The sequence below is a fragment of the Elaeis guineensis genome, chromosome 13 (assembly GCF_000442705.2).
Source record: "Elaeis guineensis isolate ETL-2024a chromosome 13, EG11, whole genome shotgun sequence".
Taxonomy (NCBI): domain Eukaryota; kingdom Viridiplantae; phylum Streptophyta; class Magnoliopsida; order Arecales; family Arecaceae; genus Elaeis; species Elaeis guineensis.
In genome coordinates this window covers 74,698,314-74,716,016 of record NC_026005.2, presented here as the reverse complement: position 1 = coordinate 74,716,016, position 17,703 = coordinate 74,698,314, and the positions used below count along the sequence as shown (strand labels likewise).

The 17,703-nt window shown below is 41.9% G+C and overlaps 3 protein-coding genes across 5 annotated transcripts; 2 read left to right on the top strand and 1 right to left on the bottom strand.

Moving 5' to 3' along the window:
* The first annotated feature begins 268 nt into the window (after positions 1–268).
* LOC105055945 (transcription termination factor MTEF1, chloroplastic) lies at positions 269–4,177 on the top strand. The gene is made up of 2 exons (XM_010937984.4): positions 269–1,232; positions 3,805–4,177. Exon 1 carries the CDS (start codon positions 310–312, stop codon positions 1,216–1,218), a length of 909 nt encoding a protein of 302 aa, XP_010936286.2. The 5' UTR covers positions 269–309; the 3' UTR covers positions 1,219–1,232; positions 3,805–4,177.
* Positions 4,178–5,756: 1,579 nt separating this feature from the next.
* Positions 5,757–8,680, top strand: LOC105055946 (pentatricopeptide repeat-containing protein At1g74900, mitochondrial). Its single transcript, XM_010937986.3, is given in 2 exon segments — positions 5,757–6,314; positions 6,317–8,680. Coding segments are annotated over 2 exon segments (1,635 nt in total). The 5' UTR covers positions 5,757–6,203; the 3' UTR covers positions 7,841–8,680.
* Positions 8,681–10,850: 2,170 nt separating this feature from the next.
* LOC105055947 (proline-rich receptor-like protein kinase PERK15) lies at positions 10,851–17,679 on the bottom strand. Of its 3 annotated transcripts, XM_029267832.2 has the most exons (10): positions 17,307–17,679; positions 17,141–17,217; positions 13,673–14,314; positions 12,494–13,027; positions 12,097–12,183; positions 11,925–11,995; positions 11,739–11,815; positions 11,510–11,657; positions 11,273–11,434; positions 10,851–11,163 (listed from the first exon to the last, which is right to left on the bottom strand). In XM_029267832.2, exons 1-10 carry the CDS (start codon positions 17,324–17,326, stop codon positions 10,894–10,896), a joined length of 2,088 nt encoding a protein of 695 aa, XP_029123665.2. In that variant the 5' UTR covers positions 17,327–17,679; the 3' UTR covers positions 10,851–10,893. The 3 variants fall into 3 exon arrangements, with proteins under 3 accessions (XP_029123665.2, XP_010936290.2, XP_019710074.2); XM_010937988.3 differs by lacking the exons at positions 17,141–17,217; positions 17,307–17,679 and adding an exon at positions 15,586–15,852; XM_019854515.3 differs by lacking the exons at positions 17,141–17,217; positions 17,307–17,679 and adding an exon at positions 15,316–15,509.
* Positions 17,680–17,703: the final 24 nt, after the last annotated feature.

The following is a 17,703-nucleotide window of genomic DNA, read 5'->3' as shown; positions in this document are numbered from 1 at the left end:
AAATGATGGGTCTTCTTTCCCGCCATCAACCACCAGATCATCTCTCATATAAATCCCAAAGCACTCCAAATCATTCTTTCATCTATTTGTACAAATCTCAAAATACTCATTTTACGATCAAATGGTTGACATTTCTCAAAAAAGATGCATTAAAACTCGGGTAAGAACCCCCATTGGCTTGGGTCGATTCTTAGGAGGTTGGTAAATTAGGTCCATTATAATATGAAAATTTAATCTCATCTAGTGTCAAGAAATGATTCTAGAGCCATGCGTGATGAGGTGATTGCGGTTTTATGCGAGTCCTGCCATATGTTGGCCAGATTGGCCTCCGTCGACTTAGCCGTTACTTCCTCCCGCCAAAAGAAACGGAACCCGGGAACCATGCCTCTCCTCCATTCGCTCCATCTCCCAACCCTCTGCTCCTCCCAAAACCCTAACTCCAACCCCAAATCGCCTCCTCCTTCTTCTCCACACCCTCCTCTCCTCCTACGATTCCGCCCTTCGCGGCGCCAGAAGATCCAATACCTAAAAACCCTCGGCGTCGACACTTCCTCTTCATCCTCCTCCTCGATGGAAACCCTCGATTGGATCCTTTCCATCGTCGACTACCTCAAATCCAAAGGCTTCTCCGACTCCCATTTCCCCCGGCTCTCCTTCCTCTGCCCCAGAATCTTCTCCTCGGCCGACATCGATCGCACCCTAGCCCCTGTCTTTGCCTTCCTGGCGACCGACCTCTCAGCCGATCCCGAACAAGCTCGTGATCTCATCCTCCGCTGCCCTGAGCTCCTTGTCTCCAACGTTGAGTATCGACTTCGGCCAACCCTTCAATTCCTCCTCGAGCTGGGGCTCAAGAACCTCAACTCGCCCACCAATCTCCATGCCCACCTCCTCAATACCCCCATTGAGAAGCTTGTCTCCAAGATCAGATTTTTACAGAGTCTGGGGTTTTCTTACGAGGAGTCTGCTGGTCTTTGTGCCCGTTGTCCAGCAATCTTTGGCTACGATGTGGAAAATAACCTGAGACCTAAGATCGAGTACCTGGTGAACGATATGGGGAGGTCGGTGGTTGAGCTGAAGAAGTTTCCACAGTACTTTGCTTTCAGTTTGAAGAAGAGGATAGTTCCGAGGCATTTGCATTTGAAGCAGAGGGGCATTCAAATTGCATTGCAGAGGATGCTGTTGTGGAGCGATGAGCGGTTTTATGCTAAATGGAAGTGAAGCATGTCAAGGCGGTATGATTCAGTCCTTCTTCCTTGATTTTTTTCTGTTTTACCTGAGATTTTTATTGGATATATGGAGAAATGCATATTATAACATACAATTTGCTGATGTTTATGTAAAATTGGTGAATTAGAATCTTAATAAAAAGTGTTTTTTTTTTGCTGGTTTGCTTGTGATTGCAAAATATCTGTTGTCTTTGCATTAGAAAATTGCTGTTTCCTGCTCATTTATTTGCCAGGGATCATGCTACAAATTCCACCATTATAGAAAAGTAATCATCCATCGGTTCATTTAACTCATCCTAACGAATGCTAGAGGAAGTAAAGCTCTTCCTTGAGATATTAATGTTCATGTTCTTGCTTAAATTCTAAAGGAATTCCAGAATTACCAGCTTGTCATTGAAAATTTTGGTGAATTGATAGGTCATGAGAGCAAAGATGTTTATCACCATTTAGGCATTAGCTGAGTAGTTTGATCCATCACAATAAAGGGGATCAGCGTGCAAGAGGGGGATTTCTTAACATGCTAGAAACTCATAACCAACCAAGATAGGTATGGTAACAGCTGCTTTGAATAATATCAGAAAGAATCAATTAAAGACTGTTTCTAAGTTGTAGTTTTACTATTCATAGAATGAACTTAGAGATCAATCAAACAATCACAGTCATACACTCAGAAAATTGCTGATGGGGAATAATGGGGAGAAAGGTTTGGAAGCATCATACAAGGCATTTTTGGGCAATTTATTTTGGCCCATCACTTTCATTGTAAGTCATTAACTCGTTATGGGTTAAAATGCAATCATTGTTGAAGTACCCGTGAACATGTTTGATGAATTTGGTTCTCAGTCATTTCAATGGAAGAGGCATATGAACATCACTTAGAATTTTTCAAGTGTTTGAAGCTTCCTTAGCCAACTAACTTAGTCCATATTACTAGTGATATCGACAATGATATCCCAATAGTCCCTTCCCCATATTTGTTCAAACCATTTCTGATTGCAGCAACAATACATTCATTTGCAATTTGGGCTTATTTTTGGATAATATGTTCAGTTGGTTTCATCCATGGAAGTTTCCTACTAATTTATGCAAAAAATCTTTTGTGAGTCTCAGCTGCCATTGCTACATGAACAGTTACAGCCCGGTTGGCTGAGCAGAAAAAATGCTGGAATAAAAACTACTTGCTAAAAAGTGAAAACTAGAAGATTGTTTAGTTGACAGTACCTAGGAGTGGTAACAGAGGTTCTCAAAACTTATGTGCCCCTCCCTTTCCAGCTTGTCCACCATGTTTGTTATACTCACGCACCTGTAGTGCCGCATCGTATTAATTTTGGAATGTATTGGGTCATAACCTTCACTGCGTAACTGTAATCATGTTTGTAGCTGCCTAAACAGACGCACTCATAAAAATAGTCACAACTAGGATGAATATGATCAATAGGCGTATCGCTATTAACTTCCTAACAATGTGCTGACCACTGAAAGCAGCAATTATTGCTAGAAGCAAAAGGTAAGCAGTTGCAACAAACAACAATGTGATTTTGCCTGAAGAAATTTGAAGCAGTCATATGTGTAGCACTTGCAGTTCACTGATGTGGAATGGATGCTGCTGCTACTTATCATATGGAACAGGGAAGCAATCCAGGGGTTTGACAGGCATAGATGATGAGATCATCACTGCAAAGGTTGATGTTGCTTTGGCAATCTGTATGCGTCTGTGTGGATAATCCAGTAGGATTGGGCTGGATTTCTTGCTGGATTTATGAATCTGACAGCCCATTTGAGCATGGCCTATGTCAACCCAACACCATGAATCCTTTTGGAGGAAAAAGAATCCACCAGGGTCTTTTTTTCCTTCCACAAGATTTGGATCAGAGGGGTGTCAGGTTGGTTTGGGCCAACCCAAGTAACTTTCCATTCCATGATTGCAGTAAGAAATCTAGCACGTGGCCCTAAGAAAGAAGATAAAAATTTGGAGAATGCATTACAAAATGTTTAGGATGCATCAATCTGAATTTTTCTGTTTTCTACAAATTGCTTTTATTGGTGCAATCTCTGGATACTGTGCAAATGCTTTAATATACATATAACTAAAACTTTTTATTGTAAAAAACAAACAAAATTCTGCAGCTGTTAAGAAAAAATTCTTAGTAGAAAATAGTTTAAAAGAGGGAGCAATCATTAAGAACCTTCGACATTCACTAAAATGGGTATATTGTTTTCTAAATCTTTAGAATTATGCCCAAGAATTATGATATCCATCTCAAACAAAGTGAAGGACTTGGGCTGCATTGACTCGGCGGGTCCATTACATCAATCTAATTGATAATTCAATTTACTTTTGGTTCCAGTAAATCCAAATGAATTCATTAGCCAAACCTGAAAAATCTGATTTGAATAGTATGTTCACGGAAATATTTAGACTACAGGATATGATGTCATTGTCGTGGAACTGTTTAGTCATAGATATAATGCAAGTCCTTTTTATCTGATCATTTGCAGTATCTATATTAGTCTAATAATTCAAAAATACATGCTCTCCTAAGGCATTCTTGGTGTGGATCTTAACATTTATACACAGGTGACTCTAACATGGAACATGTGAACATTTTATCAGCTTAAACAGTGTAAGGAGAGGAATAGAACATAAGTAGGGACCCCAATTCCGGAAACAATGATCCCAGGATGTAGCTGCCTCCCAGCACAAGCAGATCTCCATATATCCCAGCTACCACACTACAGAAACAGCATAGAAAAGGCTGGTACCATCTCCATGTTAGGCTATTGTCCTCGTTCCTTTATAAAGGCAACTGCCTTCATACAATATAATAGCAACAGCAATTAGCACCTTGATGATGCAATTTGTCTGATGTGTAATCTTCCATAATATGTATGTGTCATGGAGAAGTGTTAAACATAAATTTTTATTAATCTGGTGGCTGATACTTCAAATACTCATAGCTCCTGCTGTAATCTCTTCATATGTGGCCTATGAAGCATTGATAAATGTACAGGATATGGATAAATATGGTGCTGATACGCCGATGCAACAAATCTTGAAAAATAGGATACAAGAAAACATAGCCCATGCTTCATACAATAGCATACAAACTCCAACTTTGAATCAATGGACAATAATCTATACTCTATACAATAATCAGCATCACAGATTCCAAAATTAAGTGTTGTGAATGGAAGTTCTTCATTTATCATAAAATAAATGAAAATAAAGCTCATCCTGTGGATACCCAAATTTTGGCATCTCTATGGAGGAATTCGGATATCAACACATTATGATACCTCAATTTTCCATCAAAATACACTCAGCATCATTGTTTATTCCATCACTCTTCTCATGGCGTCAGATAGTTTCCAGTAGACTTCCTTGTGAAGACCCATGTCACATGTTCTAACCAAACAAGTCCACTTGACACTTATATTTTCAGAAATTTTCAAAATTTTTTACGAGCTCAAATATGGACAGTATAGCACTTGTTGGGAAGAATTCCATGATCACAGAAAGCAGAAGCATGGAAATAGAACCCAAAGATTGTGAAGAAATAAGAGCGCACATGCTAGACTGGATTGCCTAATATAATACGTTACACTTACTGACCACAACCACAAATGATTAGATCTTGAGAAGGCATGGATTTCTGTTCATGCATAAATCCACACGGGTGTATGATAATGAATCTGTTTCCCAAATGCTCTGTCCAGAAGAGATTTGTAGCTTTCTTTAGAGCACACATGTTTTGCAGGCAAACATTTATCCAATCCAGAACTCCATTTCATGAAAATTTTCCCTCTTGATGCATGGCATGGTTTCGATCATTACTCCATCAACAACTCCTTATTTCCCATTTCATGAAAATTTTTCCTCTTGATGCATGGCATGGTTTCGATCATTACTCCATCAACAACTCCTTATTTCCTTGTGTTTGAGGACATCGGCCTACCCGAAAGGGGCTACTCCATCAACAACTTCTTATTTCCTTGTTTGAGGACATCGGCCTTCCCGAAAGGGGCTTCTTGAGGAAAGGAGCACTATCTATTGAGAATGACCTGCATAAGCCACCAGTGTTTGAGAACATCAGTCTACCGCACTCATACGGACCCACACACTCGCCGTGTAGGCACTAACGGTTTCCATCCGAGCAAAAAATATTGTTTGCTTTGGCTCGTGGGCCACATGACTTTGCCTCTTTGAATCCTAGGCTTAAACTCAAAAGACATCTCTTGAAGGAAGGACAGTTGCGAACCAATATGAGATAGTAAACCTTTGACTCATAGCTAATGTGGGACTAAAGTCCGTCACTCCATCTCAACACCTCCCATGATCATCTCCCATGACGAAAAGAAGGCAGTTGATGAGTTCGGTTTTTTCGGATGGTAGCCAACATCCATGCAGTTCTTTCACCGGACGTGCTAAGAGGTAAGATGCGCATGTCCTTTCTCCCATGGGAGATTTTCATTTTGAAAACAATATATTTTCAAATACCATGCTGCATGATTGATGCAAAATAATATATTTTAAGATAAAATTGTATTAAAAATATTACCAAATTTTAATTTAAATGATATGAATTCTTGATATTTGAGATATAGATTGGAGTTTTCATTCTGAAAAGAAAGAATTTAGTTCTGTTTTCAGCTCATCCAGTTAAAGGTCTATTTAGATGATTGGACTGAAAATGCGATAGGATTCGTGCGATGGATTAGGCTTGTAATTTTTCTCCTTATAGACTCAATATTATGGGACAATAGATTATATTGGACCTATATTTATAACCATCCAGTAATAGCTTTGGAATCGGCTGACCTAAAGCAGGTCTTGGTACATGAATATAAACCTAATTCAACCTATAATCCCGTAATTTTATTTATAAATTTTAAAGGATTCCCATTCTAGTCATCAAAACTGCGAGGACATGGGATCCAATCACTACCATACGGCTCACACCGTCATCAGAGTTAAAGATGGGTGCAGCCTCCCTCGGTTCCAGGAATTCTAACAGAAAGCAGAGCACTCTGCTGGTCCCCGAATTGGCCACCCCGATGTCATGCCTCCAGTCTCTCTCCGGCCAACTTTTCTCTCCCTCCAGAACCCAAACCCCAACTGCCTCCCCCCGTCCCTCCTTCCTCTCAGAAGACATTCTTCAAACGATCCCACCACCCAATCCTCACCACCCCAGGAAGATGACCTCCCCGTCCTCATCGCTGACGCCGTCCTCCGCCACTCCGGCGATGACGACCCCCGAACCCTCGCCCGATCCCTCTCTCGCCTCTCCCCCAATGCCTGGCCTCCGGCCCTCGTCGACCGCGTCATGAAGCGCCTCTGGAACGACGGCCCGCGAGCCCTCCTCTTCTTCCACTCCCTCCTCCGCCTCCCCTCCTTCCGTCCCGCCGCCTCCTCCTTCGACCTTGCCATCGACCTCGCCGGCCGCCTCCGCGACCCCCGTGCCCTCCGCCGCCTCCTCTTCCTCCGCCAGCATCATGGCCTCCCCCCCACCCCCCGTACCTTCGCCATCATCGCCGAGCGCCACCTCGCCGCCGGCAAGCCCGACCGCGCCGTCCGCTCCTTCCTCTCCATGCCCCGCCTCGGCTGCCCGCACGACCTCTCCACCTTCAACTCCCTCCTCGACGCCCTCTGCAAGTCCCGCCGCGTCGAGAAGGCCTTCTCCCTTCTTCGAGCCCTGAAAAACCGATTTCTTCCCGACGCCATCACGTATAACATCATCGCCGACGGTTGGTGCCGGCTCAAACGCACTCCAAAAGCTCTGGAAGTTCTCCGGGAGATGGTCGATTCCGGCATCGAGCCAACGCTGAACACCTACAACATCTTGCTCAAGGGCTTCTTCCGAGCAGGGCAGATCAGGGAGGCGCTGGAATTCTTCTCTCAGATGAAGAAGAGAGGGAGGAAGAAGAATCCGATTTCGGGGGGCAACTGCCGGCCGGATGTGGTTTCCTACACCACCATGGTCCATGGGCTGGGGCTCGCCGGTCAGCTCGACAAATCCCGGAAGGTGTTCGACGAAATGGTCGACCAGGGCTGCCTCCCTTCGGTGCCAACCTACAATGCATTGATTCAGGTCATCTGCAAGAAGGGCAGCGTCAAAGATGCCATCTTGGTATTTGATGAGATGGTGAGGAAGGGATACACCCCCAATGCTGTTACCTACAATTTGGTGATCAGAGGGCTTTGCCATGCCGGGGAGATGGACCAAGCCATGGAGTTCTTGGAAAGGATGAAGCGTGAGGAGTGCGAGCCCAATGTGCAGACTTATAATATTTTGATCAGGTATTGGTGCGAGGAGGGAGAGATAGAGAAGGGTTTGCAGTTGTTTGGGACCATGTTGGGGCGAGGGGGCTGCTTGCCGAATTTGGATACATACAATGTGTTAATAAGTGCGATGTTCACGAGGAAGAGGCCGGAGGACATGGTGGTGGCCGGGAAGATGGTGAGGGAGATGGTGGAGAGGGGACATCTCCCAAGGAGGTTCATGTTCAATCGTGTTCTGAATGGTTTGTTATTGACCGGGAACCAAGGATTTGCCAGAGAGCTCTTGAGGATGCAGGACCGGCATAAACGCCTAGCTCGGGTTGTCAGGCCATGATGTTGTTTTATTTTTCAGTGCTGGAAGGTTGGTTTTGGTTAAAGAAGGGAAATTCGAATGTTGTTCAAGCATGCAATGCCATGAAGAGTTGAAGATCCAAGGAAGCTTAAGTTAAGAGTCATGCTCAAATCTGGGTCAAAAAGATCTAGAATGAGAATGGGAATGCTTAGGTTAATTTGGATGGAAATTGTGAAGGATTTACAAAAGCCTGGAGTAATTAGCGAGCTCATCCCTTATTAGCATAGATCGAAGCCAAACAGCTGGAAGAGGGCTTGATGATCAGCTTCAAGATAAGTAGATGCCCTGGAGAACAACTTGTGGATGTCAGGATCAGCACATCGCTGAGTTCATGAACATTGTTACAGAATTCCGAAAGATAAAGCTGTGGTGTTTGCCATCTTATCTTCCACTGCAATTGATCAAGACGACCGACAAAAATTAAGCATCAATTCAGTAACAAAAGAAGAGCCGTAGTTTGTAGACTTGGTGCTGGTGGTGATGGAATCATTTGTTTAGAGATCAAACTACTGCAGGAAGTAGAGTGCATATTCTGATTTGAGCTGGTAGTGAAAGTGAGTGGGGAGGGAATGGAGACTGCAGGAATGGTGGTGGTGACAACAATGTGGTAGCTAGCAAGAAGAGTTAGTAGTTCATCTGTCCCTTTGATTTTGCTTCCTCTAAACTTTCCTCCAGTTTGAATATTCGTGGACCTTATCATTATGTATGCTTCATTGGATTACTGGTTGCATCTAACTTGACCTGTTGGCTGCATTCCTGATTTGATATCTGTCATGTTGCTGAACCTTGATGCACTATATAGTCCATACTCTGTTGATAGACTGCCCCTTGAAGCGAAATACTCATTTTATAATGTGCAAGGCATTGGCCCCTGTTTGGATGCTAATTATATGATGGTTAGGGATGGATTAACAGTCTAACCTAACAAGAGCCCAAAATGACATGTTAAACTTTAAAAACAACCTCCTCCCTCTCTCTCTCTCTCTCCTCTCTTTTCTCTTTACTTTTCAATTTTTTCCGCCTTTTTTTTTCATAATTTGTTTCACTAATCCTTTTTTTTATAATTTATTCTTTCATAGAATGTTGATCAAATTCCAGTTCAAAAGATAACTGAAGTGTTTTCGGCTGAAGTAAGGTCTTTCACTAAATTAACTTAATGGCGTCTGTGAAAATGAAATATGAAAAGAGCTACATTGGGCTGAATAGGACCAATGGAAAAGTGTTTTGACTCAGAATGAAGCCTCTTTGAGAAATATTATTTTGCCTACCACTTCGAGTAGTACACGCAAACCCTTGAGACGGTTTGTTTCACAGCTTTCTTAAGCTAAAAAGGAGAGACAAAGAGGATCTTCACTGCCTTCGTGACAGCAGGTAAAAGAGGATCTTCTTAGCCTGCGAGAATGTGTATTGCCATGCCAAAAGCTTGCAACCAACAAGAAAAACCAAGAGGCTAGCCACTTAAATATGAAACAGGAAAAACTAGGCACAGAATATGGATACTAGGTTGCATTTGGTACATTGTCAGGTAAAAATAATCTAGATTATCTGCAATCTAGATAGATTGTCAGTCATGTTGATTACTATGTTTGGTACACGTAAATTATGTTGCGGTAAAACTAAGAATCTTGATTGACATATTTGGTATGATAATAAGATTACTGGCAACGTAACATCAAATTTTCAAAATATCTTTAAATCAAATTATTAGTTTAACATTTTAAATTATATATTTAATTTTTTTAATGATAAAAATTATTATCTAAAAAAAATAAATTTATACACTATTTATAATATTTATTATTATTATTTTTTTTATTTTTTCTCCCTTCCTTCTTTTTCCTTCGCATGTTACACCTGGAACCTCCTCCCCCCTTCCCCTCACCCCCAGCGGCCTTCGCCACCTCATGGCCTTCTGTGCCTCCTCCCACCTCCCACCCTCCCGCACTGCCTCCTGGCCTCTTGGCGAACCCACACCCGTCCGTCGTGCCTCCAGCACCTACCCCGATCCCCCAGTCATTTGTGCTGCCCTAACCACCGCACCTCGGTCCGCCGACTGCCTATGCTGCTCGTGCTGCCCCTCGGTTGCCTGCGACTCCACCGCCCATGCCTTTTCTCCCGGCTCCTTCTCCCTGGAGGACGACATCACCGCGCCGCTTTTCCTTCGCCATGTCATCTTCGACATCGCCCGCTTTGCCCAGCTCTGGCTGCAGCGTCGAGAGTTCCTCTGCCTATGGTGGTGGCCGAGGGTCATGTGCGGACACATCTGGTTTGACGACCGCATCCCCCTCCCCTGGAATGCCTCTCTCGTCTGCACCCTACCTCCGATCCGCATCTCCAGAGACATCTCTCATCTCATCCAACTCCGTCAGAGAGGTTGAAGAGGAGGCCGTCAGGGAGGAGGATGACAGAAGAGGCTGTCAGGGAAGAGGAGGAAGCGGTGAAAGAGATTGAAAAGGAGGCCGCACGAGGAGGGAGAGGGGAGGAGGGCAGTTTTGTTGAGAAACTTTTTTACAAGATTACCAAAATAATGATAATCTGGATAGCCACTCCTCTCCTTGATAATCTAGATTACTTCATGAAAGATAATCTGGATTACCAATCCAAAAGACATACCAAACATGATAATCTGATAGGGCCTTTTTAATTTACCAGCAATCTGGATAGATTGCTAGCTACCAAACGCAACTCTAATGTTAAATAAAAGAAGCCCAATTTTCTCTTCTCGCATCCTTTCCTGTAAACAAAAATCAAAGACATGCAGTCGGTGGGGCAAGACAATTTTAGAAATCCCCAGTTTTTTCTTAATTGGAACAATAATTGCCCAAACTGTTAGTAAATAATAGAAGCCAAGTCCAATAATTACGATATTAATAAGAACAAACACTCACAGACATTAACCAAATCATCTCTCCCACCAACAAAAGAAAGCTACAATGCATTCAACTCAATATGCTCCTTGGTCTCATGAATGAGTATTTCTTCTATTATGATCATCATTCTTTTTTCTTTTTTTTTTTAAATTTTTTTCAGGAACATCAACGAGCTTTGTTCCTCTGATTTCCAAGAGAATTTAAGTCCCCAGAGCTGCTTGAATCCGATGCATTGAGCCCATACTCGCTGGTTTGTCCACTGTACTCATTGCTGAATTCCTCGCTTCCAAGCGCAGTCCTTCTGAATCTCCTCATTTTCGCGCTGTATGAACCTGACTCAAAGTCTGAGCTTGAGTTGAAATATGTACTCTGCCCAGGCTTCACCCCCTCGTTCAAGTCTTCAAGCGCTGTGTCACCCTCCAATGCCCTCACAATCTGTTTCAAGACAATCATTTATCAAATCTGTCAAATTTTCAGAATTAGAAAGACTAAAGTTCCTCTCTTGCAAGCTATGGAGCAAGAAGGCGATGCAAGGGCTCCATACCTGGCTCATCTTGGGGCGCTTCTTTGCAGAATGGCGAACACAAGCAGCAGCACATGCTATCATGCGTTGCATCTCTGTTGCATTGTAATTATTCTCCAAGCGGGGATCTACAAGCTCCTCATAGTTTTCATCAGACAATGCACGGCTTAAAAGAGGCCTTGCCTGCTCCAAACATGCAAATTAGATGCATAGAGTTGAAAGAGTTCTATTAGTTAGTACATGCAAAAGCATACTGACCCAATCGACCAAGCTATCTTCCATGAGTGCACCAGTGGGGTCGAAAGGACGTCGTCCCGTTATCAGCTCCAAAAGCATCACACCAAATGAGAATACATCAGATTTCTCTGTCAGCTTTCCACTTGATGCATACTCAGGAGCCAAATACCTACATTGAAGGAAGAAGATCGAATTCATCTGGATTAGCCATTAATCTTCCATTAATTACTCTGTGGATGATCTTGCTCACCCAAAAGTTCCCATGACACGCGTCGAAACATGCGTGTTATTGTCGGAATTTGACTTGGCCAGTCCAAAGTCCGCAACCTGGATATGCAATCATATAGCTCGTCAAGTCCTTGCTAAATGATAAAGAGACAAAAGACTATCACCCAAGGTATTTGCAATGACAAAAACTATGAGTAGGCCATCTTACCTTGGCTTCAAATTTACCATCCAAGAGAATATTAGCAGCTTTGATGTCACGATGGATAATACGTGGGTGGCCTTTAAGCACATACATAAGAAAAAGAACGGCCAGACATGTTAATTCAACCAAGTAAAATGAATTGAGGTTGAGGCTAAAAGAATATAAACATGAAACTCACAGTCTTCATGCAAGTAAGCGAGACCCTTCGCCGATCCCAAAGCTATCTTCAATCTTGAGGGAAAATCCATTACTGGAAGGCCTTTTCCTGAAAAATAGGGTTGCAAATTATTATTTTTTGAATCCTGCAGTAGATCATATGGAGCTGGAGTGCACAAAAGAATTCTCTGTAAACTGTACATTCTACTAGGACAAAGTGAAATAAACACATAAACATATATGCATACATACAACACACACAAACACACACATATGTATATATGTATGTATGTATTTGTATATGTATATGTGTGCGCGCGCATGTTTCTCTGTAAACTATACTCTGTAAACAGATAGAAATATGTTTCTGGAGCCCGTTTAACTGAAATAACTACCAAAAGAGAGAGTGAGTAACTAACCATAGAGATGATATTCTAGAGTATTGTTGGGAACAAACTCATAGACAAGCATCCGTTGCGAGCCAGCAATGCAATATCCAACAAGAGACACAAGGTGGCGATGATGGACCCTGCTGATGATATCGACCTCAGCTTGGAACTCCCTCTCCCCTTGTCCGCTCCCTGCCTTAAGCTGCTTCACTGCAACCTCCTTTCCATTAGGGAGCACACCCTTGTATACATACCCAAACCCGCCTTGCCCGATGAGATTGGCCTGCGAGAACCCATTTGTTATCGATGCCAGCTCCTCGTAGGTGAAGGTGCTCTTGTTGAATCCCAAGGCGATGTTGGGCGAAGGGGGTGGCAATGGAGGACCATGGGGACCAGAGTAGCCTGCGCTCATGTCACCACTACTCATCATCATCGGAGGTGGTGATTGCTGCCACCCACCTCCACCTGGCCCAATTGCACCTGGAGGTGGTGGGACCTTGCCCATGTGGTCCATCCCTTGGGGTTGCCATTTCGGAAGTGATCCATTGTTGTAGTATCCACCACCTACACAGATAACCATATTCACCAACACATGAATGGTTGAAAGATGCAATAAAACAAACACCACAGACATTGACAATTATTACATTGTGAGATCATGGAAATTCACAAGCCTTACAGATTACATAGTGAGACCACATTTTCCAATGCCTTGCTCTTCATAACGTAACTCTTCTCACAATAGTTCAGGAAATTAATTTTATATTACTAATGTCACCTCTCCTGTCTCTAATAGAAGCACAGGACTAGTTAAATGCAATGGCACTCTACTGGAAGCTCTACGGGAGACACGAGTACTTGATTTGCATAAACTTAGATCTTCAAACATCGATCAAAGTTCATTCAAAATACTGATACTTGCTTGCATCAAACAGTAGCCCATCCAGCTAAATTGAAACCATCTTTAACAAGAACTATAAATTAATCGCAGCGATGCTTCACATATCATTAATGAAACAACATCAGAAAGGTGATCAAAAAGAATAACAGCAGATGATCAATTCAGTATGTAGGATGTTTATGTTTCTGTGCATTGCTTCTACCTAATTGAAATGCTTAAATTCCTTCCATGCTGTTGTACTTGAAATAGAAGAACTTGAGAGTTTAGCTAGATAAATAACCATTGCAGGCAAAACTAGCTCAAAATACCTTTGATCATTGGAGAATCATAATATCGCATGCTATTGCGATGCTTCTTCTTCTTAAGGCAGCAGCATAATGCAACAGCCAGCAAAGCAATGACGAACAGTGTGATGCCCACGGCAGCCCCCACGATAAGAGGCACATCAGTTGTGTCAGTATCACTGCTTCCTCCACCATCGCCGCTGCTGCCCCCGCCGCCGCTATTCTTGACATTCTTCAATGACTTCGAGTCGTCCGTGGTCGATGACGAAGGTGATGTGTTCCTAGAACTCTTTGGAGGGGGTGGGATTGCACCAGAATGGTGTGTTGAGGACATAGACTGAGGTGGTGGTGGTGGCGGCGGTGTCACAACAGACTGGGTTGGTGGAGGTGGCGGAGAGGGAGACTTTTTCGACTCAGGTGGTGGGGATGGTGGCGAAGGTGGGGGCGATGATGGAGGTGGATCGGCCGGGGTGGCCGGTGGAGGTGCTGTTGAGGGTGGTGGCGATGGTGGTGGAGATGCTGGGGGTGGTGATGCCTCAGGTGGTGGGGATGTAGAATTGGAAGAAGGGGGAGACTCGGCCATTTTTCTCCGGAGGAGTGCCGGCCGAGAGGACTCCACCCTCCCCATCACTGCTCGCTGTTTCTCACCTACGCCACCAAGAACCCCTACAGAAATTTGCAGAACAATGAGAAAATTTAAAACAGATGCAGACTACATTTGAGAAAGAAATGAAGGAATATATTCGAAAAGGAGACGATAGCAGATTTTTGTACTCATCATTAAGGAGAAATAAACAAATTGCACTTCACAGAGATCATGCATGAGTAAGAACGGTGTGAGACAAAACGCCATGCTACTAAAAAGACAGACAGAGAGAGAGAGAGAGTCTTTTCAAAAGACCATGTATTCCTTTAAGATTCAATAATTCTTTTTCAGAAAAGAAATATAGAATTCTACACCATTACGTTGATCTGTGCCACAAGATTCGATGAATTTCTATAACAAAGAAGGGAGGTTAGTGCATGCATTAAGATGAGAAAAAAGTGCAGCAAAAGAATGATCTTCATATTTGAAAAGAATAATAAAGAAAATCTTTGCAGAAATGCCAAATACTCTTTCTTTCTTTCTTTCTTTTTTTAAAATGAAACGGGAGGTTATCCCACCGGGATTTATTTAAGGGAAATTAGTAAAAGGCCAAATATCTTTTTAAGATGTATCGAATTCATTTTCCATGGAGAAAATCTAGAATTCAAACATGCTCCAAATTGATTTGTACTATGAAGGTTAAGAGACTTTTTATAATAAGAAAGAAGGTGATTCATGCATCTGCGAGAATGATATGCAAAAAATTAAAAGTAGCGCTTCCATATTAAAATCAAAAAACAGACAGAAACGAAGACAAAGCCTTAGCAAATGGTCAAATATTCTTTTAAGATTCTAGAATTCTTGTTCCAATTGATTGTACTCCAAAATGAACATGATTTTTATAACAAGAAGAGAGGTAAATCCATGCATTCGTGAGACAATGCGCAACAAGAATCATGCTATTCTATATATTAACAAAAAGAGAAAAAATCTCTCCTCCATGTTTGCATTGGATTCTGCTTCAAAAACCCAATAAATTTTTATAACATGAAGAGAAGAGAGAGTGCAAGATCGAGAGAACCTTTTTTTTTTTTCCTCTCTCTCTTTAGAAGAGGAAAAGGGTTCTCAGAGAAGGAAGAGGGGGGAGAAATGTTGCACTATGGCTTGGCTCCACCATTCTCCAACCACCACTTCCATTCTCCTGGGATTTTATTTGGGATTTGCTATTTTTGTTCACTTATTTCGCCATCTAGTTGTGTTTGTTCCACAATTGAGAGGCTAAAAATTAAAAAGATTAAAAGGAAAAAAAAAAAAAATAAATCTATACAAAAAAAAAAAAAAAAGGACAAACCCGAGAAGGCCCGCAACAAGATGTAGTTTTTGCAGTTCCACCAGCTTTGGCTGCCGGCTTTGACCTATTCTTGACCGGCCGTTAGCTCATTCCCGCGCGACCGTGCGATACGGTGTGCGGGACACGTGCCGCCGCTGCGGCCACAGGAGGGCGCGCACCGTCCGGACTCCAGAGAAGCCTCGGTCGCGGCAAAGTTGCAACGATGCAGGAGGAAGAGACCGAGTTTATGTGGGAAAACGGGGAGGAGCTTGGGTCTGGTATTGGGTTCATAACATTTACTATTTAGAAGCCTGCATCACAGCCGTAAAGCACAAGCCCTTTTTCTTTTTTTTTTTTGGGTTTTATTGGTAAGTAAAGCTATCAACTTTTACAGCCTGACTTCAACGAACAAATTTGCCCCCCTGTCCGCTTTAGACTCAAATAACCTTTCAAGCCTCCAGAAATAAGATTTATAATAGTAGTGACATTCATAATTATAACATGATTTTAGAGGCCTTATTGTATCCATTCCAAGCTTTTATATGAGGACTGTTATAATTACTTACAAAAAAACATAAAAAAATGGAAAAAAAAAAGCTGTTATATGTTATGTCCATTAGACTGAAATTATATTTTTTAAATTCAAATACTATTCACACCAATATTTCTTAATATTCTCCTTTCTGACAGCTAACAGTAAATAGTTTACTCCTTTTCAACAGCAGCTGCATTTTTCTCTTGAAAAAAATAACATCTGCTTCTTGCTTGCAGAAACTTCTTTAATTATATATGACTATCATGTAATTGTTTTTGTAATTTTATAATAGTCTCGGTACCAACATGATCTTGCTTTACAGAATTTTGCAAGTGGCTGCACAGAGGCTTAATAAGACTTTGCAACAAGGACAGTTACCCAGGAATTAACTGCCCAAGCTCCCCATATCTGTACCTGGAGTCTGTTTCTGCACTTTGGAAAAGAGAGGATAAAATATAAAACTAACAAAGAAGGGAGCTAGAGACAATTTTCAATTATCTTCACAGTTAACAGAAATCAAGTTTTTCTCGATAAAAATTGCACCATTTAAATGGTACACATCAAAGCTAACATTACAATATTTGATGATGGTCATTCTAAGTCGTGAATCCACGCATTTAATCATATTCTACATTATAAAAAAATATCAAGAAACTAAAATTCATATTTTGGTAACCTCCTAACATTGTAATAGTATCAGTGTATCAAACTATATTATTGGACATACAAATAAAAATTCTTGACTATTGATCATGGTCTACAGCTCATAGAACATGCACCTACCAAAATTCAACAGGTTCAGACCACTTGATACATAGGCAAAGGCAAATAACCTCTAAAAGACTTGATTTTCGGTTTCTAAATACGGTGATGCAGATCCTAAACAATGGTATGGATTCTTCATCATTGATTTTAGATTAGTAGGAAGAAGGAAAGTAATCCAACACATAGTATATAAACTAAATTAACAGATATATTTATTGAATTACTGTACACGATCTCAATAAATGTGGGTTTTTTTTTAATCTATCAAATACTCACTTTCGTTTAATAAACCACGTCGTCGCGCATACAAACCAAGATCTACTAATAGAACTTCAACAGCCGCTTCATCATGCCTGTAGAAATAAACTTGCTCATCATCCTGAATTGAGTCGCCAGTATTAGTTTCTTAGATTTTACAAGATCTAATTGGCAATATGCATACCTCGGTAAGAGCATAGCCATTCTGGGAGAGCATCCCAGATGTATCACAGGAAGCAGTTTGCCTTTCCGCCCGACCTGCCCTTGGTAAACCTGTTCCTATACCACCAAGCAAATACCCTGGCAAACAAACTGGCTGGGTGGGCTCCTCGCAGGAGCTGGCTGATGAGAGACAAACAAATTGTTCTACTACCTTATTTATTAAACTTCTATAATTCTTTGCAAGTGGTTAAGGTATGCTTCAAAGAAGTCTAAACCGCCAAGCCCCTTCATCTCTGTTCCAAAAGTCCCTTTCTGCATCTTAGAACAGAAGACATGGAGCTTGATCTATGAAAAGAGGATCTTTCAAACATGTTGGCAGGAGACAGAACAAAGATTTTTCAGTTAATTACTTCATGTAA